The sequence below is a fragment of the Muntiacus reevesi genome, chromosome 17, assembly GCF_963930625.1.
Source record: "Muntiacus reevesi chromosome 17, mMunRee1.1, whole genome shotgun sequence".
NCBI lineage: Eukaryota > Metazoa > Chordata > Mammalia > Artiodactyla > Cervidae > Muntiacus > Muntiacus reevesi.
The window spans coordinates 1174689-1199354 of NC_089265.1; the positions used below are offsets into that span (position 1 = coordinate 1174689).

At 45.8% G+C, this 24666-nt stretch overlaps 1 protein-coding gene across 4 annotated transcripts in view; it reads right to left on the bottom strand.

The window, feature by feature from the left end:
- SH3RF1 (SH3 domain containing ring finger 1) overlaps positions 1 to 24666 on the bottom strand; it is a 150776-nt gene that overhangs the window by 43953 nt on the left and 82157 nt on the right. For 3 of the 4 annotated variants that reach the window (XM_065907954.1, XM_065907955.1, XM_065907953.1), the window contains exon 3: positions 439 to 714. In XM_065907954.1, coding sequence (XP_065764026.1) covers positions 439 to 714 — 276 coding nt within the window. Of the gene's footprint in view, positions 1 to 438; positions 715 to 20347; positions 20481 to 24666 lie in introns of those variants that run through there. The other variant, XM_065907956.1, reaches the window with a different exon arrangement.

Sequence of the window (24666 nt, forward strand, 5' to 3'; positions counted from 1 at the left end):
TTCTTTACCGAAAAACCACAACATTCTGGTCAAAATCCCAAAGCATTTTATCAATTCAATAGATACAGTCTGGTATGCTTTTCAGCAAAGAAATTTACATATAAAATAAGGAAGTAAAGATGCTTCATTTTGTTATTCTTAATTCAGGGAATTAAAATCCCCGAGTGGCATGCACCCACCCAAAAACATAGCTTAGAATTACATTTAGGCCCAAAATATGAAAATGATACCATACAGAGCATCAACCAAAATTATCTTTCATAGAGAACACTCTGTGCACAAAATTACTGTCTTTCTGATCTGAGAAGTCTGCTTCCAGCTATTTTTAGAAGCACAGAGTTCACATGAAACTATTGTATGTTTCTGCACAGGCCAGAGTTCACACATGCAGGCACACAGAAGAGCTGGCAAAAAGCAGGCAATGTGCTCTAACTTTACCTTTGCAAATGGAAGGCAATCTTTGTCAGCTTCCTTGTCTTTAACTTCAAAGTCATAAAGTGCTTTGCACTGGGGCGGGGGCTGAGGTAACGGTTTGATGATCTGCACGAAGTTGGTAGGGAAGAAGCCGTGGACCCCGCCAACCTCTCCGTGGTACCAGTTCTCATCCACCTGTCGCCGCAGGACAATGATGTCGCCTTTGCTGAACTTAAGGTCCCCGGGCTCCTTGCCTTCGTAGTTGTATAATGCTTTGGCACATGGTAACTGAGGTATTCCCTGAAGGAAAGAGGGGAGTTTTAATGAAAGAAGTGTCCCAAAATGTCTGAAAATTCAACTGTTTCACTGTGGTTGTTAGTAAGTCCAGATCAAATACACACTTTGTCTTAGGAAGACAATCCCACATAAAAAACTGCACGCGTGTGTGTGTGTCACCAAGAGCAAACAAAATCATGTCACACGAGGAAAGAACAGCAGACCACTCCCGGCCCCGAGACGGCGTTCTGTTCCTAAGGCTAATTTAGTCACCCTATTCATGGTTTTTAAGGACGTGGAAGTACCGCTAAGTCTGGCTTGCTGGCATAAAATTTAAAAACTCATTAAAAACTTAAATTCTGATATTAACTGCACCAAAAAGAAGGCTGAGTGCCAAAAGCTGCAAGGAGGTCCATCCTAAAGGAAATCAACCCTGAATATTTGTTGGAAGAACTGATGCTAAGTTTAAGCTCCAAACCTTCCGCCAACTGATATGAAGAACTAACTCAAGAGAAAAGACCCCGATGCTGGGAAAGACTGAAGGCAGGAGAAGGGGATGACAGAGGACGAGATGGTTGGACGGCATCACTGATTCAATGGACATGAGTTTGAGCAAGCTCCAGGAGATGGTGAAGGACACAGAAGCCTGGCGTGCTGCAGTCCATGGGGTTGAAAAGAGTCGGACAGGACTGAGCAACTGAACAACAAAGATCACCCAGTACTCTTAATACAATGAGTGGCAGGAGTAAACTTCAGGCAATAGCCTGGTTATAGCCTGGTGCCTGCAGCCGGAAACTCACTGCCTTGCATGTTGGGTTCTCTCAGTGACCAGGAACCCTGGAGGAGGCAGCCAGGGGTCGACGACACTCTAACCCACCAGCGGACGTTGGGTCCCGGCCCTGTCCTGCTCCGCTGGGCTGGTTCAATTAAATTCTAAGAGACTGAAAAGTCAGATTGGGTCAGACTTCCCCAAAGAAAACTTCCTGGGCTAAATAAAATGATTCTCACCCTGACTTCAAACCCTGCAAAGTTCACTGATCTTTAAGAGGCTGATCCTCACAGAGACTGCAGACAATGAAGTATAAAGAGTAAAGGGATTGAAAAGCAAGCAAGACTGCATTTTCCTTGTGCAAAAACCATCCCGAGAGCTGGGAGCCACAGGGGCCCCTCGGGCACCTCCTGGAAAGGCTGGGGGTCGCAGCCTTGCCTGGCCCCCAGACCTTCGGCTGCCTTCCCAAACTGCTTCCTGGGCAAGGCCTCCGGCATCCAAAGAGTTTACATTTCACTTGGCTACATATGAAAGGGAGGCTCAGGAGCAGAGAGAGCCAGAGGCGGCCAAGCGCGCTCTGCAGCTGCCCTCAGGCCTCAGCAAAGAGCTGGGCAGTGCAGGCAACAGGAGCTTTGACAACAGTTCTTAACCCAAAAATACACTTCAGTAAACAGTGACTGCTTTGCTCCTATAAAAAAAGAATAACTATGACATGTGCCTGTTTTACTTTTCTAATGTTTTTGCTTCTCCGTTCCATACATAGGTATTTTATAGGATATTAAAATCCTCAGGAGAGAGGCGCACAAACACTTCTGACTCACTGCTTTCTGACCCATTTCTGCCCCATGGGTGTACTCCAGTACATCTAGCAAAGAGCTGCATGGTGATCTAGCTGAGGTCCTCACATGCAAATAAAACCTTCACTGCCAATTGATTTTATAGACTCTAAATGCCAGTGCCCAAATACACATGCACAGCAACCCCTCTAAATTCAAATTCCTTCATGCATTTCTTACTGCTCCATAAAGTAAGAAAGATTCAATGGCCTACTAAAAAGAACATTTAGAAGATACTCCTGTCATAGGGACAGCAATAAAATGTGTAAAGTTTAATGACTGAGTTGTATCTCAATTGGTATAAACTGATTGCAACTTGACTTCCAGAACTTCCAGAAAGAACTGAGCCCCGCTATGTGGACACCGTCCTGCCATGTTCACCTGTTCAGCAGGTGAACCAGTCTGCTCTCACACTCCAGTCTCCGAGGTGCCTCGCCTCCACGCTGCTGTCTGAATGTGCTCCTGTGGTCCGGATGTTGAAACCCACTCCTCAAAGGTGATGCTGAGCAGGTGGGTGCTCAGGGCAGGAGGTGGGGCCCTCCACAGTGGAGCTGGTACCCACAGAAACCCCACGTCCCTTCTGCCCAGGGAGGGCGCAGCGAGGGGCACGAGCAGTGGACAGGGGGACTCCTCCAGATAGCTGATCTGGACTTGCTGGATGCTACGGTGCTGAGAAATTGGGCTTGTCATTTACAAGCTGCCCCATCTGGGGTGTTTCATGAGGCAGCCTGGACAGACTGACAGTCTTCCATTGGAGCTCACCAAAGGCACCCGGCCCCCACCACATTCCTACCTGGAGGGTCCCCAGTATGTCCCCAGAGGGACACGTCCTGAGGTGACAAGGAGGCCAGCTTTCCCCCGCTTACAGTTTCCTGTCTGTCTGGGACAAATGCTCCTGTTGTTTGGAATTACCCATAAATAAGACCAAGTTTGGGGTGCGTGAAGGTCCCCAGGACGGTCCGTTTCCACACGTACCGGCCACGCCTGCTTCAGGACCAGACTGGATGCTGCCGCCGGGGGGAGGGGCTGCTCGTCCTGAGCCCGCTGCACACGGCCCTCACCTCACCCAGCCTGGTCCCCACGAGACCAGGGTACCTGGGCACCGCGGCTGCGGGCCCGCACGAGCACCCACCTGGGTGCCCGTGATCATAGCCCTGCTGGATGAACCTCATCGCTGGTGGGCTGAGTGCTGAACTGTGATGGCTCTATGGCAAACACCACCTCCACAGGGTCAGCTGCTTCAGAGACGGTTCTACGGTGGGTCAGGCTCACCAGCTACGGACACGCTGACCGCACACCCCCACACCTGGGAGCTGTGCCCCATGGGGATGCATGGCTGCACACCGTGTGGCCTGTCCCCAGCACCTCCTCCGGGCACAGCGCGTGGTGGACACGCACGGTGGACAGAGGAAGGGCAGGGGGAGGAGGGAGGCATGTCACCCCCCAGCCCTGGGGCTGCCGGGGAGCTGGCACCCGTGCGCAAGGAACACCTGCAGAAGCAAGAGCCGCTGCGGCTGACTGGCGTCCACCTCAGTGTGTGCTGGAGACAGCGCTAAGAACAGGACACGCTCTGGAAGAGGGCAGCTGAGGGCTCTGCACTGACTGCACTGTTGGCGTCCGAAACACGCGAAGCCAAGCCTGCCGCAAACCACAGCAAACAAACATCTTACAGACTCCTCTGGCAGTTAGGAGGAAGCAGTCACACAACTGATACATTCTATTTTTTCTTGAATGACCTTAAAAATGGAGTGCCCAACTGACAAACCATTGCACAAAACAAATCTTATGGATGTTTCTAAGGGCAGAGAGCTCCTGAGAATGCAGCCACTGAAATAAAACGAAGGAAACTCATGTCACGCGTCGCCCTGTTAGTTTTCTGTTTCATCACTTTTAATAATTATAACAAGAGTTCACAGACAGCAGCACATTTATTGGGAAAATTAGCGACAGTAACTTGATCTGCTGTCGTGAGGATTCATGGCAGAATGAGGGCTATTTCCTGGTAAAGCATCAACTTTCTATCTATTTGGGAAACACCTGGGTCCCCGGCAAGGGCCCTGCCCCAAGCCTGCCTTTGCTCCCCTCTGCCCCGGGGCCCTGCCAGGCCCCCTTCCAACCCTCACAGAAAGCCGGGAACGGGGGTGAGCCGGGGCACCGGGGAGGGGCGTGTGGGGGCAGGCTTTGACCCTGAGCAGGACGGTCGGTCAGGCAACGTCTCCAGTTCAACTGCCTGGGTTAGAGTTTTCTTTTTTTTTGTCCAGTGTTTTCATTAATGTAGTGGAGAGAGATGCTCATATAATTTAAACATGACATTAACTGTGAAAGACAGCTCACATTTTCAGAATTAAAACAGCACTGGAGGAGACTGCACACGTATGGACAATCAAGTAAACGTGTCAAGGCAATTCAACTGGGGAAAACAAAGTCTTTTCAGCAATGGATGTGGAACTGTTAGAAGTCCATGGGAGAGACCCCTACCTCACACCACATATAAAAACAACCTGAGATGGATCTCAGAATCGAATGTAAAATATAAACCTGTAAGTTTTCCAGGAAAACACACAGAATAATATCTTAATGATGAGGGAAGTCTCCTTTGCCTCCCCCCCATTCTTAACTAAACATTAACATTTACAAGTTGAACTTTATCAAAACTGAAAAATTCTGTCCATCGAAAGAGACAATGAAAAAATAAAAATTCATGCTACATATAGGGGAAAACACTTGCAATACCTGTATCTGACAATGGACTTAAATTCAGAAATATAAAGAACTGCAAATAAATAACAACCCACCAACCCAGCTGAAAACCAGACAAAAGATCTGAACACACACTTCAAAAAGGAACTGTAGACGTGCTCAACATCCCTAGTCATCAGGGAAATATAAACTAAAACCACAATGAGTTATTACTTCATATCCATTAGGATGATTAAAATTTTAACGGCTGACAACAGAAAATGTTAATGATACAGAGCCAACAACTCACGCATGCTGCGAGTGGGCATTTAAAACGGTGTAACCACTCTGGAAAAGTACTCAACAGTTTCTTATAAAGTTACAAACGCAGCTACTCATGGCCCCACAATTCCAGTCCTGGGTGTTAATCCAAGAAATGAAGGTGTGTCCACACAAAGATCTGCACAGAAAGGCTCCCTGCAGAGCTATTGACAATGTGAGCACTGAAAACCCAGGTGGCCCATCTGCCGAAGACCAACACTGGACTCCTCAGCTATTTTAACACAGAGAAAAGGACACTTCACTGATACTTATGAATGGAAAATCAGAATAAACATATAATAGAATAAACATATATCAGAATTGTTCAGTCACTGAGTCCTGTCCAACTCCTTGTGACCCCATGGACTGAAGCAAGCCAGGCTCCTCTGTCCTTCACTATCTCCTGGAGTTTGCTCAAATTCATGTCCATTGCGTTGGTGACGCTATCTAACCATCTTATCCTCTGTCACCCCCTTCTCCCTTTGCCTTCAATCTTTCCCAGCATCAGGGTCTCTTCCAGTGAGCTGGTTCTTTGCATCAGGTGGCCAAAGGATTGGAGTTTCAGCATCAGTCCTTTCAATGAATATTCAGGGTTGATTTCCTTTAGGATCAACTGGTTTGATCTCCTTGTTGTCCAAGGGACTCAAGAGTTTCCTCCAGCACTACAATTAGAAACCATCAATTCTTTGGCGCTCAGCCTTGTTTATGGTCCAACTCTCATATCCATACATGACTACTGGAAAAACCACAGCTTTGACTATATGGTCCATTGTTGGCTAAGTGATGTCTCTGCTTTTTTATTACACTGTTTAGGTTTGTCATAACTTTCCTTCCAAGAAGCAAGTGTCTTTTAATTTCATGACTGCAGTCACCATCTGCAGCAATTTTGGAGCCCAAGAAAATAAAATCTGTCACTGTTTCCACTTTTTTCCCTTCTGTTCGCCACGAAGTAATGAGACTGATGTCATGATCTTAGTTTATTTAATGTAGAGTTTCAAGCCAGTTTTTTCACTCTCCTCTTTCATCCTCATCAAGAGGCTCTTTAGTTCCTCTTCACTTTCTGCCATTAGAGTCGTATCAGAATACATATATACAAATTACATTTACATGACTTTGAAAATAGGTAAAGCCAAACTACTGTAAAGAAATCCTCACAAGGCATGAGAAAATAGATGTATTTTATATCTTGGCTGGGATGTTGGTTAGTCAGCTGTAGACATGTGTCAAAACTCGGTATAATTCCACACTTGAGGATTTTCATGCTGTAATTCACTTAATGTAAGTTTTACTTCAATATTAAAATGCTTTAAAAATAAACCAGTGGCAGCACAGTGAAAAAAACCTAGAAATGACCCCATATGCCAGATCTGTAACTATGTACGCATGGGGAGGGGGGGGAGATACACAAGTATCTCAGTCAGGAGCAAGCCTAACTGGGCAAACGAGAGACCTGCAGTGCAGAAGCAGAGACCAGCCCAGCAGGAAGGAAGCCCACCACCGAGGCAGAGAGCTGGATTCTGCGGCCGTCTGACCCCCAGCAGTGCCGGGACCCCTCCCTGGAAGGTCTGGACACAGGCTGAAACCCACACACAGGAGGAGCACACAGTGACAGGGCTCTCGGTGGGGAGCGAGAGGCAGATGACTTCACCTACATCTCACCTATTCTCTCTACATAATATTTGAAGACACTATGAAAGACAAGCTGCAGAAGCGGAGATGTATTTGTGGGGCAGTCAGTCTTCAAATACAACAGAGAAGTCTCATGCAGGGAGAGCAAGTCAGCTGCATATTTGCTGATGGAAAAACACAGGCTGAAATGGATGCATGCATTATTTAAGTGGGATGAAAGGATTTCCTGACAGCAAGGGCTGTTCAGTACTGCAGTGAATTATGACACCTCTGTCACTGGAGACTTGGAAGAATCCAACTTCTCACTAGATGAGTTCTGCCCAAAGGCACAGGAAGACAGGGCACCCTGCGATCTCGATGACTCCTGTGGCTCCCAGACCATCTGAGAGGGTGCCTTCATTCCTGCTGGCTCCGTCTCTGTTCCCTCTTTAGGGGTGGGCTCTCCAGCATGCGGAGGTGATGAGGTGTGGGCAGGCTCCCTGAGGGCACATTTGGGAAGAAGACACCTGCGGTGTGAAGGAGCTGCAGGGCCTAAATGCGGCCTCAAGGCCCCAGGGTCCAGGCTACAGGAGAGCCGAGGCTCGGCTGCGGGCCACATGCTCGGCCCTTCCTCTCACCGCGAATGCCTTCCATGCAGAGGGATACACAATGTGCTGTCACCGTCACTGCTTTCGGAGGGACGCTCTGCTGGCGGAGCCAGTGTGCAGACGGCACGTGATCTCAGGGCGGGACATCTCACTGTGGAACAATCTACTCTCAGGGTGGAAGGTCAACCCTGTGAACCCAGACGGCGCTATCAACATCTTCAGTGAGGAAACAAACGCTTAGGCGCAAAAGTTCTGGGATTTGGGCTTTCAAAAAGCATTCAGGGTACAATCTTCTGGCCTTTTCAACTAAGCTCTTTCACCTTTGACTTTGTCTTAAAAGGATGCTTAAGATACTTGAAAATATTCTGTGGGTGAGATGAGTGTTACTGAAAAACACTGTCTTTATGCCGTAATTTCTCCAAATATATGATGATATAAGAGGAAAAGAAATACCCATGTGCAATAATTTTTATCAATTGCAGATTATTTTGAAACAAGCTGAAGTACTTGTTTTACTGAAGTACTCACAAAAAAACCCCAAAAAACCCAGTATTCCAATTCAAGTATAATGATTTCTGAAAATAAGAAATAAGAGAAACTTGAAAGATTTACTAAGATACTTCTGATAAGCCCAAATCTAACTCTTCTATCTTTCTCTAAATGATCAAAGAACAGGATATGAATTAAAGGTATTTTCAAACAAAATGAGGGGCTTCCCTGGTGGCTCAGATGGTAAAGGATCTGCTTGCAATTCGGAAAACACAGGTTTGATCCCTGGGTAGAGAAGATCCCCTGGAGAAGGGAATGGGTACCCACTCCAGTATTCTTGCCTGGAGAATCCCACAGACAGAGGAGTCTGGCAAGCTACAGTCCAGGGAGTCACAAAGCGTCAGACACGACTGGGCAACTAACACTAACACTCAACCAAGATAAATCATAAAGAGATAAATTGTTTTTTATATTTCTAGATGATTAAACATACAGCAGCGAGTATAAGCTAAGCGAGACTACTTGTAATAAACATCCAATATATACGGCATTTTTTTTCATACTGTTCCTGGGGTTCTCAAGGCAAGAATACTGGAGTGGCTTGCCAGTCCCTCCTCCAGTGGACCACATTTTGTCATTGGAAAAGACCCTGATGCTGGGAAAGATTGAGAGCAGGAAGAGAAGAGGAAGACAGAGGATGAGATGGTTGGATGATATCACCGACTCGATGGACATGAATTTGAGCAAGCTGCAGGAGACAGTGAAGGACAGGGAAGCCTGGTGAGCTGCAGCTCATAGGGTTGCAACAATTCGGATACAACTTAGCGACTGAAAACAACGATGACATACGGCATAAGAAGGTAACTGATCATTCTAGCTGTGTTCATAATAAAATTTGAGATGAGAAACTAGATCATTTGAGATGGCCACGGGAATGGATTCAATTATAGCTAAAAATCTACTACATATCTATGTTTTTAAAAATGTGTTATAACTGAACGATTCTTTGGGTAAAGCAGCTAGGTTGTCCTGTCCGCAGGCTGTGAGCACTGTGAGACCAGGGTCGGGTCTCCCATTTGCATCCTGATAGCCCAGTGGGCAGACCAGGATCAGCTCACTGGATTTCACGCCAAGAGATCTACCACACCCATCTGGTTAAATCTATCATTTCTATCAGATCAGGCTTTTCCCAATTCCCTTCCAGCAAACTCAGTTCAAACTCTTCTCCTTCAACTTGAGACCCCAAACAATTTTCTCAAATACCGCACCCTCCTTTCCCAGTAGGCGTCCAATATTCTAACTCCCTAGTTTCTAACACAGGCTCGCTTCCCCCACCCCTGGGACATTTCTCCGACACTCTCTCCATGTGAAGAGACCTCTTCCCCAGACCCCATGGCCACGTGTCAGAAGCCCATCTACCCTACAAGACACAACTCAAATACAACAGTGTCCAACCCCTTTCTTATTCCTTAATAGAGATGTGCATCTCCTTCTGGATCCCAGATGGCTGTCTATGGTTCCCTGTTGGCTTAACTGCACCTTTTAAATATACACTTGCATTCTTAACTAGTAACAGTATGAGGCATAAAACACTCTGAGGGCAGGGGTAGTCTCTGACACGGTCCTGAGTCCCTGCAGGATCCAGCTCTGGGCCTTACACACAGTAAGTGTATTTACTGAAAGACGAGGTCCCTCCTCCCCACACCCTTGCACAGCAACCTCACAATCCTAAGCGATGAGAGGCGCTTCTGTCTGCTCCCCCCACCACCCACCTCATACCCTCTGGCCTAGTTGCCAGGGCGTGTCTGGTGTCCTACGGCCAGGAACTCTGTGTCCTACGACCAGGAACTCTGCGTAAGAAGTTAGTGGGGTGGCCTATGTAATGTCCGCTGACATGCAACAACCCAACAGAAGGTCAGGGCACTGAGATGGGCATCTGCTTATACTTTGGTTGTTTTATCTGACCTAAGCAAGGAAATCAAGGGAAGAGATGCAAATCAAGGCAGTGTGCAGTCGTGGCTAAACACAGGTGTTTAGTTGCCCGAGTCCCTGGTGGTTCAGGTGGTAAAGAATCTGCCTGCGATGCAGGAGACCCAGATCCAGTTCGTGGGTCCAGAGGATCCCTGGAGGAGGACACAGTAACCCACTCCAGCATTCCTGCCTCGGAAATCCCATGGACAGAGAAGTCTGGTGAGCTATAACCCATGGGGTCGCAAAGAGTCGGACATGACTGAGCGACTAACCCATAGCAGTTCTAGAAAAAGAGGGAAAACATGCATTTAGTTTAGTTCGGTCGCTCAGTCATGTCTAACTCAGTCCATGTGACCCCATGGACTGTAGCACGCAGGCTTCCCTGTCCATCACCAATTCCCGGAGCTTGCTCAAACTCCTGCCCATCAAGTTAGTGATGCCATCCAACCATCTCATCCTCTGTCGTCCTCTGCTCCTCTTGCCTTTAATCTTTCCCAGCATCAGGATTTTTCATAATGAGTCAGTTCTTCCCATCAGGCAGCCGAAGTATTGGAGCTTCAGCTTCAGCATTAGTCCTTCCAATGAATATTCAGGACTGACTTCCTTTAGGATTGACTGATTTGATTTCCTTGAAGTCCAAGGGACTCTTAACAGTCTTCTCCAATACCACAGTTCAAAAGCATCAATTCTTTGGTGCTCAACTTTATGGTCCAACCCTCACATCTATAGATGACTACTGGAAAAACCAGAGCTTTAACCATACGGACCTCTGTTGGCAAAGTGATGTCACTGCTTTTTAATGTGCAGTCTAGATTTGTCATAGCTTTCCTTCCAAGGAAGCAAGCGTCTTCCAAGGAGCCGTTTCATGGCTGCACTCACTGTCCACAGTGACTTTGGAGCCCGAGAAAAAGTCTGTCACTGTTTCCACTGTTTCCCATCTATTTGCCATGAAGTGATGGGACCAGATGCCATGATTTTAATTTTCTGAATGCTGAGTTTTAAGCCTTAAAACTTAATGCTAAGTTTTAAGGGTTTTTTCACTCTCCTCTTTCACCTTCATCAAGAGACTCTTTAGTTCCTCTTTGCTTTCTGCCATAAAGGTGGTGTCGTCTGCATATCTGAGGTTATTGATATTTCTCCCCGCAGTCTTGATTCCAGCCTGTGCTTCATGCAGCCCGGCATTTCGCATGATATGCTCTGCATGTAAGTTAAATAAGCAGGGTGACAATATACAGCCTTGACGTACTCCTTTCCCAATTCGGAACCAAACTGTTTTTTCATGTCCAGTTCTAACTGTTGCTTCTTGACAGGCATATAGATATCTCAGGAGGCAGGTAAGGTGGTCTGGTATTCCCATCTCTTGAAAAATTTTCCACAGTTTGCTGTGATCCACATAGTCAAAGTCAGTGAGACAGAAGTAGATATTTTTCTGAAATTCTCTTGCTTTTTCTATGATCCAATGGATATTGGCAATTTGATCTCTGGTTCCTCTGCCTTTTCTAAATCCAGATTGAACATCTGAAAGTTCATGGTTCACACACTGCTGAAACCTGGCTTAGGGAATTTTGAGCATTACTTTGCTAGTGTGTGAAATGAGTACAATTGTGCAGTAGTTTGAACATTCTTTGGCATTGTCTTTCTCTGGGATTGGAATAAAAACTGACCTTTTCCAGCAAACATGTATTAGCATACCAGAAATTTTTAAGAACTTAGAAAAGACGACTTGAAAGCAAGTGAAATCAGGAAAATTTCAGTGGCTGTAAATGGGTGAATTTTATTAGTATGTGAACTATATCTCAAACCTAAAGTTTTTAGTTGATATCTAAAAAAATAAAAAACAGACCAAAAAGCCTTTGGTGTGAGTAGTCAAATTATATTTACTTCTAAGATAGTCAAATTCTTTTATCAAAAATTATAAATACACTAAAACTTATAAAACACTAAAAGCATTTCAATGGCTGGATAGAAAAATATATAAGGCAGGGCCAAAGACCAAGATGGCGAGTGTCCCACTCCCCCAAAGTAACAGGGGTAAAAGCAAAGATAAACACATGAAACCAACCTACACTTACAAGCTTCGTGCAGCAAAGGAAACCATCGACAAAATAAAATGACAACCAACAGCAAATGATGCAGCCGAAAAGGGCTTAGTTTCCCAAATACACAAACAGCTCATATTCAAAAACTGAACAACCCAACAAAAAATGGGCAGATCTAAATAGACATTTCTCCAAAGAAGACATGAAGATGGCTAATGGGTACATGATAAGATGCTCAATACAGCTAATTATTAGAGAAACGCAGATCAGAAGAACAATGAGGCACCAGCTCATGCAGGTCAGAGTGGCTGTTATCAGATACTCTACAAATAAGAGATGCTGCAGAGGGTGTGGAGAAGGAAACCCGCAGCGCACTGCTGGTGGGGGTGTTAACTGGTGCAGCCACTATGGAGAACATATGGAGAACCAAGAGCAGGATTACCGTATAGTCTAGCAGTCCTACTCCTGGGCGTGTATCTGGAGAAAACCACAGGTTGAAAAGGTACATGCACCCAAGTGTTCACAGTGGCACTATTTACAACAGTCAAGATGTGAAAGGAACCTAACTAAATGTCCATCAACAGATGAATGGAAAAGAAATGTAGAATATATATATAGACACATATATATACATATATTCATATATATATGAATATTACTCAGCCACTAAAGAGAATGAAATAATGCCATTTGCAGCAACATGGATGGGCCTAGAGATCATCATACTGGGTGAAGGAAGACAGACAAAGACAAATATCATATATTACTTATACACGTGATCTTAAAGAGATGATATGAATGAACTTATTTATAAAACAGAAACAGACTAACAGACATAGAAAACAAACTTATGGTTACCAATGGGGCAGGGCAGAGAGCGATCAACTGCGAGTATGAGATTAAGAGAAACAAACTACTATATATAATATAGATGAACAATAAGGACAGGGAACTGTATTCAATATCTTATAATAAACATCATCAGAAAATCCTTAACCTGTTCCTTATGTGCATGGACAAAACAAAGATATCTTTGAACACACAAAATCTCAGGAGATTTATGCCCTGTGCATTTCAGATGAAAAAAAATTTTTTTTCAAGGAGGCAACGCCTATGCAAAACCCACACCCACTCACTAGAGAGATGACACCTGATGCAAGAAATGTTTCTCCCATATGATTGGGGAGACATGAGGAAAAGGAAAGAAATGTAAAGAGGACCCACCAGACATAGGAGCTAGACCCATCCCACTTGCAGTGGGGCAGGACCCCCAACACAGGTTATGTGTCCTTCTTCATGGACCCGGATTCACTGCAGTTCTAATGGGTACATAATCCCAACACTGCAAGTGCTGTTTGTATGCGGTTTCAATTTTTAGGGTTAATCTCCACACACAGCAAAGAAGCCTTAATTAGAGCCACAGAAGGGAATATTATCATCTCTAATCATGCAAAAAAAAAATCATATGCTGGACAAAAACCAGCTGTTCGGGAAGAGGAGGTGGGAGGTGGGAGAAGACATTTAAATTTTATGACAGGGTATCTGAAATTGATACTAAGGCTCAGCAATCAAGAAATGGAAGCACCTTCTAAGGTTGTACAGGTAACCAGCAGAAGAACTACAGAAAACAGAGTAAGCACCTACCTCTAGAATTTAGGACTAGCTAGGAAAAGACAGATACTTGTGTTTTTCACTTTAGACTCTGCTGTGTGGTTGCATATTTTCTATGAATAGGTACAACTTCAAAGATAAAATGCATAAGAAAAAGGAAGGCAGTGTATAAAGTTCAAAGATATTCACTATAAATTGTAATAGATTATCTTGTTTTTTAACATTCAAAGATGATGAATAAGACAAAAGATAACCCTATATGGACAACCTCACTTTAGAAATCAAGCACTGTAAATAGCAGCTGAAGCCTCCTATATTTTTCTTCACCAACTATACAGTAGCCTTTAAAAGACAATGAAGTGAAGCTGGTGAACCCTAAACACTCGACCCTCACTGCCAGCTCCAGGCCCTCCCCTCACTGATGAGGATATTCAGTTGCACAAATCATCGACTCTCACACATTAATGCAGTATCAGCAGAATGCCAGTAACACCCTCACTTCACCCACTTGTCATTCAGGCTCCGTATCTCACAATAAATACACAGGTTTTAGTTTGCTGTGCTAATAAGTTCCTTCATGGACATAAAAAAGGAGCATATGTATATAATAAGTTCGGCTGTTTAAAAATTGGGGGCTGTGTCCACGATCACGCTCCTCACTTTCCTGCAAGAACTTCTGGTGCTCCCATCAGCATGACTTCACAGTGAGAGTTGACCTCTAGTTGCTGCAGACCACAAGAAGCGGCAGAATGAACAGTCTAGCTTTGAAGAAAATAAAAATGTACACACCTTCCCTCCACTCAAAAAGGGCTATTAGTTCACTAACTGCTGAGAAGCGTGGCAGTCACTTGGCGTGTGAACTTCAGAATCCAACGTGTACTCATGAGGACCTAGTATCTACTCATTGACAAGCTCCTGTAAACAGGTGGATGGAGAGGTGACACAAGAAGAATTCTTAAAACCACAGTCACAAAGACTTGGTTCATCAGAAAGAGGATATTTTCAGATGTCTAAAACAAAGCCATTATTTTTCTCATGAAGTCTTGCAGAAACGTAAGAGCAGGCCCCCCACACCACCATCTCTGACCTGACTTGCCAGGATGCAGCGTCACACTTCAACGTTCATCTCTCCTGAAGCTCAGGGTGGAATCACAGGTGAGGGCATCACAGGCTCTTGTACAGAAGCGAGGGGTGTGAGTGTGGTGACAGCGTGGGTCCCCTTTTTCTTAAACAACTGGACTGTGGCTTCCACATGCTTTACCTTCGTGACGGAGCACCTTGTTCCTTCTCTGTATCCCAGCTTAAGAGGAGTATTAGTAACACAGCCTCTAAATACACAGCGAATGGTCTAGAACCGTGTTAGAAGGCCTGAAAAGGGGACTTCCCTGGTGGGACAGTGGCTGAGAATCCGCCTGTCAATGCAGGGGACACGGGTTTGGTCCTTGGCCTGGGGAGGTCTCACATGCTGAAGGGCAGCTAAGCCCGTGCTCCACACGAGAAGCCTGTGCACCGCAAGGAGAGGAAGGCTGGCAGCAGGGGAGAGCCAGCACAGCCAGACACACCTGAGCCGATGACAGAAGCGCTCCAAAGGCTTGGGAGGAGAGGGCTGGAAATGGAAGGCAGCAACAGGACTAGCTGAGCACTGACAGCGCGCGCTCCACGCTCACGACAGCCGGCAGGTCGGCAATCGCCACGGCTCCCACTGAAGGGCCACAGAAACCAAAGCTACACCTCTGCTGACCCCAGAGCTCACACTCGCCTCAGGATGGAGCCTTTACAAGCCTGACAGGGTGACGCTAAAGGCCAGCGTTACACTTCTTTATGTGCAGCTCCTGGGCCTAAAGCTAAAGGGACGTCACAACAGGCCAAGGTCACTGCTGGTAGAAGGGAGGGTTTCCCCGACAGCGGCTCCAGGCCGACAGCGAGCGCTGCACACCGGCCCCCCTCGGCTGTGCTCCTCAATGAGACATGCCTCCTTTTCACCCAAACACCTACTCCAAACCCGCAGCCAAGGGCACTGCTGAGGTCCGCCACTCTTCAAAGGGGCGGCAGCTAGTTACAGGACGATGAGCCGTGTACAGTGCAGTGTGTCTGCATAGTTCTGTCATCCTGAGGCTAGGGATGTCGGGGATCCTGTACCAGCTCCCACCGGCTGCCTGCTGGACACAAATGGACTGAGGAGAAGTCTCTGCTCAACTTTTTATCTCCAATGTTAAATTCTTTTGAAAAAAGATATTTAATTAAAGATTTCCTCAGCTTGTACCCTACAGATCTTTATGAAAAGCCACTTGCACCAAGGAGATATTTTTCATTCTCTATTTAAATAAGAAGATAAAAACTAAAAAAATGACAGCATTTGCAAGAACAGAAAAAAAGTTATAAAATCAAGCACTGAAAGATCTCCACGCTGATCTTAACAAACACACAATAAATTTGTAAATGCAAGGAAAGCTTATTTAAACACAAAAGAACATTCACAACCCATTGTATATGTCCACATCACTAAGAGGATTACTCTAATATAAACTATTTTATATATTTTACATAGTCGGGAAGATCCCTTGCAGAAGGAAATGGCAACCTACTCCTGTATTCTTGCCTGAAGAATTCCATGGACAGAGAAGCCTGGTGGACTCTAGTCCATGGGGTTGCAAAGGGTCGAACATGACTGAGCAACTTTCACTCAAGCCATTTTACAAGTTAATAATTTTATAATGAGGCACATTTCATAGAAAAACATCTATTTCTGTATCACTGACAATGCTAAAGCCTTTGACTGTGTAGGCCACAAAAAACTGTGAAAAATTCTGAAAGAGATGGGAATAGCAGACCACCTTACCTGCCTCCTGAGAAACCTATATGCAGGTCAAGAAGCAACAGTTAGAACCAGACATGGAACAACGGACTGGTTCCAAACTGGGAAAGGAGTACATCAAGGCTGTACATTGTCACCCTGCTTATTTAACTTAAATTCAGAGTACATCATGAGAAATGCTGGACTGGATGAAGCACAAGCTTGGAATCAAGATTGCCAGGAGAAATATCAACAATCTCAGATATGCAGATGACAACACCCTCATGGCAGAAAGTGAAGAGGAACTAGAGTCTCTTGATGAAGGTGAAAGAGGAGAGTGAAAAAACTGGCTTAAAACTCAACATTCAGAAAACTAAGATTATGGCATCCGGTCCCATCACTTCATGGGAAATGGTGTTTAATCGCTAAGTCATGTCCGATTCTTTGAGACCCCATGGACTCCAGCATGTCATAGCAAATAGATGGGGGAACAATGGAAACAGTGACAAACTTTATTTTCTTGGGCTCCAAAATCACTGAGAATGGTAACTGCAGCCATGAAATTAAAAGACACTTTCTCCTTAGAAGAAAAGCTATGACAAATCTAGATGTTGTATTAAAAAGCAGACATCACTTTGCCAACAAAGGTCCATATAGTCAAAGCTACAGTTTTTCAAGTAGTCATGTATGGATGTGAAAGTTGGACCATAAAGAAGGCTGAGTGCCAAAGTACTGATGCTTTCAAACTGTGGTGCTACAGAAGACTCTTGAGAGCCCCTTGGACTGCAAGGTGATCCAACCAGTCCATCCTAAGGGAGATTATTCCTGGACGTTCATTGGAAGGACTAATGCTGAACCTGAAGCTCCAAAACTTTGGCCACCTGATGCGAAGAGCTGACTCATTGGAAAAGAACCTGATGCTGGGATAGATTGAAGGCAAAAGGAGTAGAGGCTGACAGAGGATGGGATGATGGTAAACAGCATTACTAACTCAATGGATATGAGTTTGAGCAAGCTCTGGGAGATTGTGATGGACAGGGAAGCCTGGTGTTATGCAGTCCATGGGGTTGCAGAGAGTTGGAATAACCTAGCAACTGAACATCATTTTGACTTCATGTTAACTGTGTAATCTACTATTTTAAAAGTAAACTAAGTGTTAACATGTTTTAAAATAAATCTTATTTTCAAGTTGCTTACATACATGGAGACCAGTTTCCATGGAATTAAGGGGTAAGAAAACAGACAAAAGATTCTAAACATATTTTCATTGATCCAATTCCCTGAGTGACTGAATAGCAAATAGCACAAGTGTGCATGGGCTGAACACATACACAGACACTCACAAAGCTGATGGTAAAGGCATTAAAGCCTTGGTTCTCACAGACAGGGTCCATGAGAGTTACCTGATCCCTCTTCGGAGGCACAGATTCACAGGGTACTGTTGCTGGAAGGAACCTGCACGATTATTTAGCCCAACTCCAGCACACCGGGGCAAAAAGGCAAATCTAAGGCCAACATCACATAGCTGGTCAGTGCCAAAGCCAGGACCCTAAACCCTGAGATGTTGCTTTAGTGGGCCAGTGAGACTCAGCAAAGGTGCAGTTCAGAGCCTTCATCTGGGGTGCTTGTCCTGGACTGAGTGGGCCACGGGGATCACAGGATAATCAGAAACACTCCCACAGAGCTGGGAGGCAGAGGCAGCGGTGATGGGGGCATGCTGCTGGCGATGGACGTGATACAATGGCTAAGCCTCACGAGGCGGGAAGGTGGAGGAGGACCCCGGCCCAGGGCCGCATGGCCTGCAGACCGAGGAAAAGGCAGGAAACATTCTTGGAGGATCCCGGGAGCACTTGGGCGCACCTCTGCCGTGGGGTCAGCCCAGGGAGACTCTGACCTACCAAGCTGTAAGGAAGTAAATTTGCATTGTTTCAGCCGAAGTTTCTGGTGATTCAGTGCAGGAGCAAGAAAGCCAACACCGCGTGTGAACCCAGAGCCAACGCTCGCTCCCCCGGCCAGTCCAAGGAGGTACAAGGCCGCAGGACAGGCGCGGCCCCCATCTCATCCGTCTGTGGGGACTCCGCACACTGCCCGGGTCACACGAGGACAGCAGGCAGCGCTGCGGGGCTCACGGCCAGGGGAGACGGCTGAGGGGGCCCAGCCCAGAGGCGGCCCCACGAAACACCGGGCCAGGCCACCCGCTGTTTACCTTAGCTCATTCTTGGAACTGTGTTTGCTTCCAAGTGAAATACGATTTACTTTGAATACATTTTACAGTGTTCTACTTCAAAGAGTTGGTTGGACCTTCCAAACAGCATCTTATCAGAACTCTGTATTTTTTTTTTTTTCCTAAAACTCATTCCTCCCACTAAGCTTCAGCAGAAGCCTTGGTGGTGACGCCAGATCACCGTGTGGACACAGAGCCCTCTGACTGCCGTCTGCTGTCAGCGTCCTAGAGGATGGCAAGGCGGCATTGGACCCCTTGCCGGCACGCAGAGCAGCCCCTAACCCGCCCCCCAGCCTCAGCCCCTGCATGGATTGCCAGGCTCAACTACAGGAAACCTCGCAGCTCCGAGCCCAGGGGCCAGCACACCGCGTGGATCACAGCGAGGGACAAGGAGGCAGATGCAGCCCAGGCAGCCAGAACGGCTCCTCCCCTCAGCATCCGACGTGCTGCGTGGCCTGGGACGGGCTGTCCCCGAAGGAAGCAGCAGTGAGGGTCAAAAGCGCACCTGCTGAGGAGAAGCGTGTGTCACCAGGCTCTCCCGAGCCCCACTCACACAAACACTGACCCACCTCCCGACTCCAGCCGTCACCCGACTAGCCCACTACAGTGGGAACAGGTCACTCTGCGCCCTGCACCAGCAGGGACACTAACAACCGCTGCCCAGGCCGGAGCTTAAAGGCATCGCCAGAGAGCAAGGTGGGCGCCCCGCGCACCGTGACCCACGGGGTCTCACCCCAGCCCCTCCCCAGCCTGATTTGTTTTTGTTTTCCTTTCCTTGGTTTAGGCTCTGGTTGTCGCTCTTGTCTACCCAAGTAAATAAGACTCGGTAGAAGCATCTCAAATACACTGTAGGACAGTGAAAAATACGAATTTACGCCAGAGTCCTATGCACATGGAGCAAACTCAGACACTTTTACTCTTTGTCTCCATAAATTTTAACATCTGTCCCCTCTGGCTTCTCAGGTGGTGCAGTGGTAAATAATCTGCCTACACTGTACCAGGTGGTTCCAGCCCTGGGTTGGGAAGATCCCCGGGGGAGGAAGTGGCAACCCACTCCAGTACTCCTGCCTGGAGAACCCCATGGACCGGGGAGCCTGGCGGGCCTCGTTCTTCCCTCCCTGATGTGGCTGGCACCCACCTGCTCCCCGCTCCATACCTGGTGTCCCAGTCCAAAATTCTCTGCACAAACATTCACTTTGGAAAAACCTTTTAATAGAGGACTCCTGAAGATTAATAAGTTCTTTTAGGTAGAAGGAAAGCAAACTCATGGCGAACTTTGAGGCACCCTGATGATACATGAATGTGTAGAAAATGGTTACATTTTCTTTATCCATTCATCTCTGAGGGACACTTAGGCTGTTTCCATGTCTTAGCTATTGTGAATAAGCGCTGCTGTGAACACTGGGGTGCGTGTATCTTTTCAAATTAGAATTTTCTCCACATGTATGCCCAGGAGTAGGGTTGCCGGATCATATGGTAACTCTAGTTTTAGTCTTCTGAGGAAGCTTCATGCTATTCTCCATAGTGATGCACCAATTTACATTCCCTCCAACAGTGTAGGAGGGTTCCCTTTCTCCACACCCTCCTCAGCATTCATTATTTGTAGACTTTTTAAAAGGGCCATTCTGAGCAGTGGAGGTGGTGCCTCATTGCACTTTTGTTTTGCATTTCTCAAACAATTAGCAAAGTTGAGCATCTCTTCATGTGCCTGTTGGCCATCTGTATGTCCTCTCTGGAGAAGTGTCTGCCTAGGTCTTCTGCCCATTTTTGAGTAAGTTTTTCTTCTGTTGTTGTTGTTGTTGAGCTGCATAAACTGTTGGTATACTTCAGAGACTAATCCCTTGATGGTCACATCATTTGCAAGCATTTTCTCCCATTCGGCGAGTCATCTTTTCATTCTGTTTATGGTTTCCTACAGAGACAAAAGACCTGTACTCCAAAAGCTATAAATCACTGATGGGAAAAACCGAAAGCCACACAAACAGATGTAAAGACATACTGTGTCCTTGGATTAGAAGAATCAATATTGCCAAAAATCACCATACTACCCGAGGCAATCTAAAGATTCAATGTAATCGCTATCAAATCACCAATTGGCATTTTTTACAGAATTAGAACAAATAACTTTACAATGGAAACACAAAAGACCCTGAATAGCAAAAACGATACTGAGAAAGAACGGAGCTGGAGGAATCACTTTCTGACTCCAGACTACACTCCAGAGCTACAGCAATGAAGACAGTGTGGTGCTGGAGCAAAAACAGAAATGCAGATCAAAAGGAAAGCACAGAAAGCTCAGAGAGAAACCCACGCACCTACTGACAATTAATCTACAAAAAAAGAGTTAACAACACTTTATGGAGAAAAGATAAGCCTGCTCGATAAGTGGTTCTGGGAAAACTGGACAGCAACATGTAAATGAATGAGGTTAGAACACTTCCTAACACCGTCTATAAAAATAAACCCCAAACGTCCCATTGTTGTTCAGTCACTAAGTCATGGCCAGGTCTTTGTGACCCTATGGACTGCACTATGCCAGGCTTGTCTGTTCTTCACTATCTCTCAGAGTTTGCTCAAACCCATGTCCATTGAGTTGGTGATGCCATCCAATCATCTGTTATAGACCTAAAAATACAAGACCTGATATTACAAAACTCCTAGAGTGAAACATAGGCAGAACACTCTTTGACATAAATCAAAGCAATATTTTTTAAAATCTGTCTCCTACAGTAATGAAAACAAAAGCGAAAATAAATGGGACCTAATTAAACTTAAAAGCTTTTGCACAGCAAGGGAAACCATATATACTACATATCCTTGACTGAATGCAATCAAGTTAATAATTTTAGTTATTTGAGTCTTACTCTATAAATTAAAAGAAACACATTGTTACCACTGATTTGCTAGATACAGTAGATTTTCACATGCAAATCAGGTAAGACATAATCATTTACAAAAGAGGCTGACGGAAAAAATCACTCCCAAGCAAGTGCTTGGACACGAGGACCTGTGAAGCAGGACCACTGTGTTTCAACACATGCATAATTAAGATGCCAAAACATCCTCTCTTCCAAAGTATTCTTAATTTCCTACCTAACGTCACCTTGAAATTTCAAAACTCCTCAAAAATATGATGATGGAGATGTTGAGAGAATGGAAACTAACATAACATAAAAATCAACCTTCACAATTTCCAATCAAGGAGAAACTTTATCTGTCCCAATTACAGACTCGTGTGGGGTCTTCAGGTACAGTCTTGCTCTCATGTGACTTAAAGGGTTGATGGGAAAAGTGTCCCCTGTACACAAGTGACTGCTTTGGGCCCCTGTTAATGACTACACTCCTTTCTTGCTGAAGAAGGACAGAAAGGAGGCAGGTCTAGACCTCAGACAGCCCCTCCACCTCCCCAAAGACCTACAGCATAGGTCAGTAGGCAAGGAACAGCTTTTTTCTGCCACAAAAAGGAAGGACAAAGGTGGCTTTTAGTAGTGTTTTCCAAGAGTTTTTAATAACTGCTCAAAAAAATTTTTTTATGTCAACAAGAAACAAATCAGTTTGGACATGACTGCTTGTTGGAAGCCTCTGCCAAGAGAAGTATGTAGAAAAGGGATGGTTCATTTCTATAACATCACAAAGTTTATGAGCGTACAAAGCTCGAGCTGACAGGTTTTGTCCATTAGCAGGGCTCAAAGGAAGGTTTGTTTGTTTTTAAAAGCAATAAAAGCTCAAGTCATTACTGGGCCTGAATCTGTGACTGGCGGTGGGGGAGAGGCACCAAGAGCCTGAGCGCGGCTGTTGGTGACACGCAGACCTTCACGCGTGGAGGCACCAGACCCGAGCATCCCATAGGCAGGCAGACCGTGACCCCACCGTGCCTCCAATATCCACGCGCTGGAGCAGGAGCTCTCCCGGGGGGCACCTGCGTCTTCCCAAACTGACTACTGACAGCATCACCCTAAATACAGGCATGCTTCCAGGTCCACCTGCAATGCAGGGCACCTCACACAGGCACACGCCTGACCCTGCAGCTGGAAGATCCCAGAAAACCAGACGGTGAGGTCCTGCAGGGGAACCAATGCAGGCTGTCAGGTAGGGAGTGCAAGGGCCAGGGGGCTGCCAGACCTCGGCTTCACCCCATCACAACTTCTTTGCTTCCTGAGCCTTGCCTGAGGTGAGCTGCTCTTCTCCTTTCCAGACATTCATTCAAACTGAATAATATGATGACATCCTGCATTCAGTGAAGCCTCAGGACTTTCACCTCAGTCCACAGCCATCACTAATGATCCAGGAGCCACTCAGGAGGAGATGCCTATCTCTGGATGATGCGGCTGATCCAGAAAAGATCCCTGACTTCGCTATCAGCTGGGGTAAAAGGTACCGCTATTTTTTTGCACACTGGCTCAACAAGGAATATGCCAAGACAGATGCTGTGCCCCAGGGTGTACTCTAAATTACCGCTCGGAGAGCACCACCTCCAGTGAAACCAGTGGACAACAGCAACGGACAAGATTACACACTCAAGGGATTATCTGCAAGAGAAGGCTTTCACTTCCTAACTCAAATTCTTGGTGCTCCTCCCAGTTTTCAAGTGGTCCTAGTTACAGGACCACCAAGATGAAGCCTTCTCATTCCACATTTTTGCAAGTATGCTGTCTGTGTCATCTGCTTCTTACAATGACATATCACCTGAAAGGGACAAGTTTGGGTCATCACTACAAACAAAGCATCACTATGAACAAAGCTAGTGGAGATGATGGAATTCCAGTTGAGCTATTTCAAACCCTTAAAAGATGATGCTGTGAAAGTGCTGCACTCAATATGCCAGCAAATTTGGAAAACTCAGCAGTGGCCACAGGACTGGAAAAGGTCAGTTTTCATTCCAATCCCTAAGAAAGGCAATGCCAAAGAATGCTCAACCTACTGCACAATTGTACTCATCTCACACGCTAGTAAAGAAATGCTCAAAATTCTCCAAGCCAGGCTTCAACAATATGTGAACCTTGAAGTTCCAGATGTTCAAGCTGGTTTTAGAAAAGGCAGAGGAACCAGAGGTCAAATTGCCAACATCCGCTGGATCATCAAAAAAGCAAGAGAGTTCCAGAAAAACATCTACTTCTGCTTATTAACTGTGCCAAAGCCTTTGACTGTGTGGATCACAACAAACTGTGGAAAATTCTGTAAGAGATGGGAATACCAGACCACCTGACCTGCCTCTTGAGAAATCTGTATGCAGCTCAGGAAGCAACAGTTAGAACTGAACATGAACAACAGACTGGTTCCAAATAGGAAAAGGAGTACGTCAAGGTTGTATATTGTTACCCTGCTTATTTAACTTTAATGCAGAGTACATCATGAGAAACGCTGAGCTGGAGGAAGAACAAGCTGGAATCAAGATTGTCAGGAGAAATATCAATAACCTCAGATATGCAGATGACACCACCCTTATGGCAGAAAGCAAAGAACTAAAGAACCTCTTGATGAAAGTGAAAGAGGAGAGTGAAAAAGTTGGCTTAAAACTCAATATTCAGAAAACTAAAATCATGGCATCTGGTCCCATCACTTCATGGCAAATAGATGGGAAAACAATGGAAACAGCGGCTGACTTTATTTGGGGGGGCTCCAAAGTCACTGCAGATGGTGACTGCAGCCATGAAATTAAAAGGCGATTCCTCCTTGGCAGGAAAGTTATGACCAACCTAGACAGTATATTGAAAAGCACAGACATTACATTGCCAACAAACTTGCATCTAGTCAAGGCTATGGTTTTTCCAGTAGTCATGTATGGATGTGAGAATTGGACTATAGAGAAAGTTGAGTGCCAAAAGAATTGATGCTTTTGAAGTGTGGTGTTGGAGAAGACTCTTGAGAGTCCCTTGGACTGAAAGGAGATCCAACCAGTTCATCCTAAAGGAGATCAGTACTGGGTGTTCATTGGAAGGACTGATGCTGAAGCTGAAACTCCAGTACTTTGGCCTGTGAAGAGCTGACTCATTTGAAAAGACTCTGATGCTGGGAAAGATTGAAGGC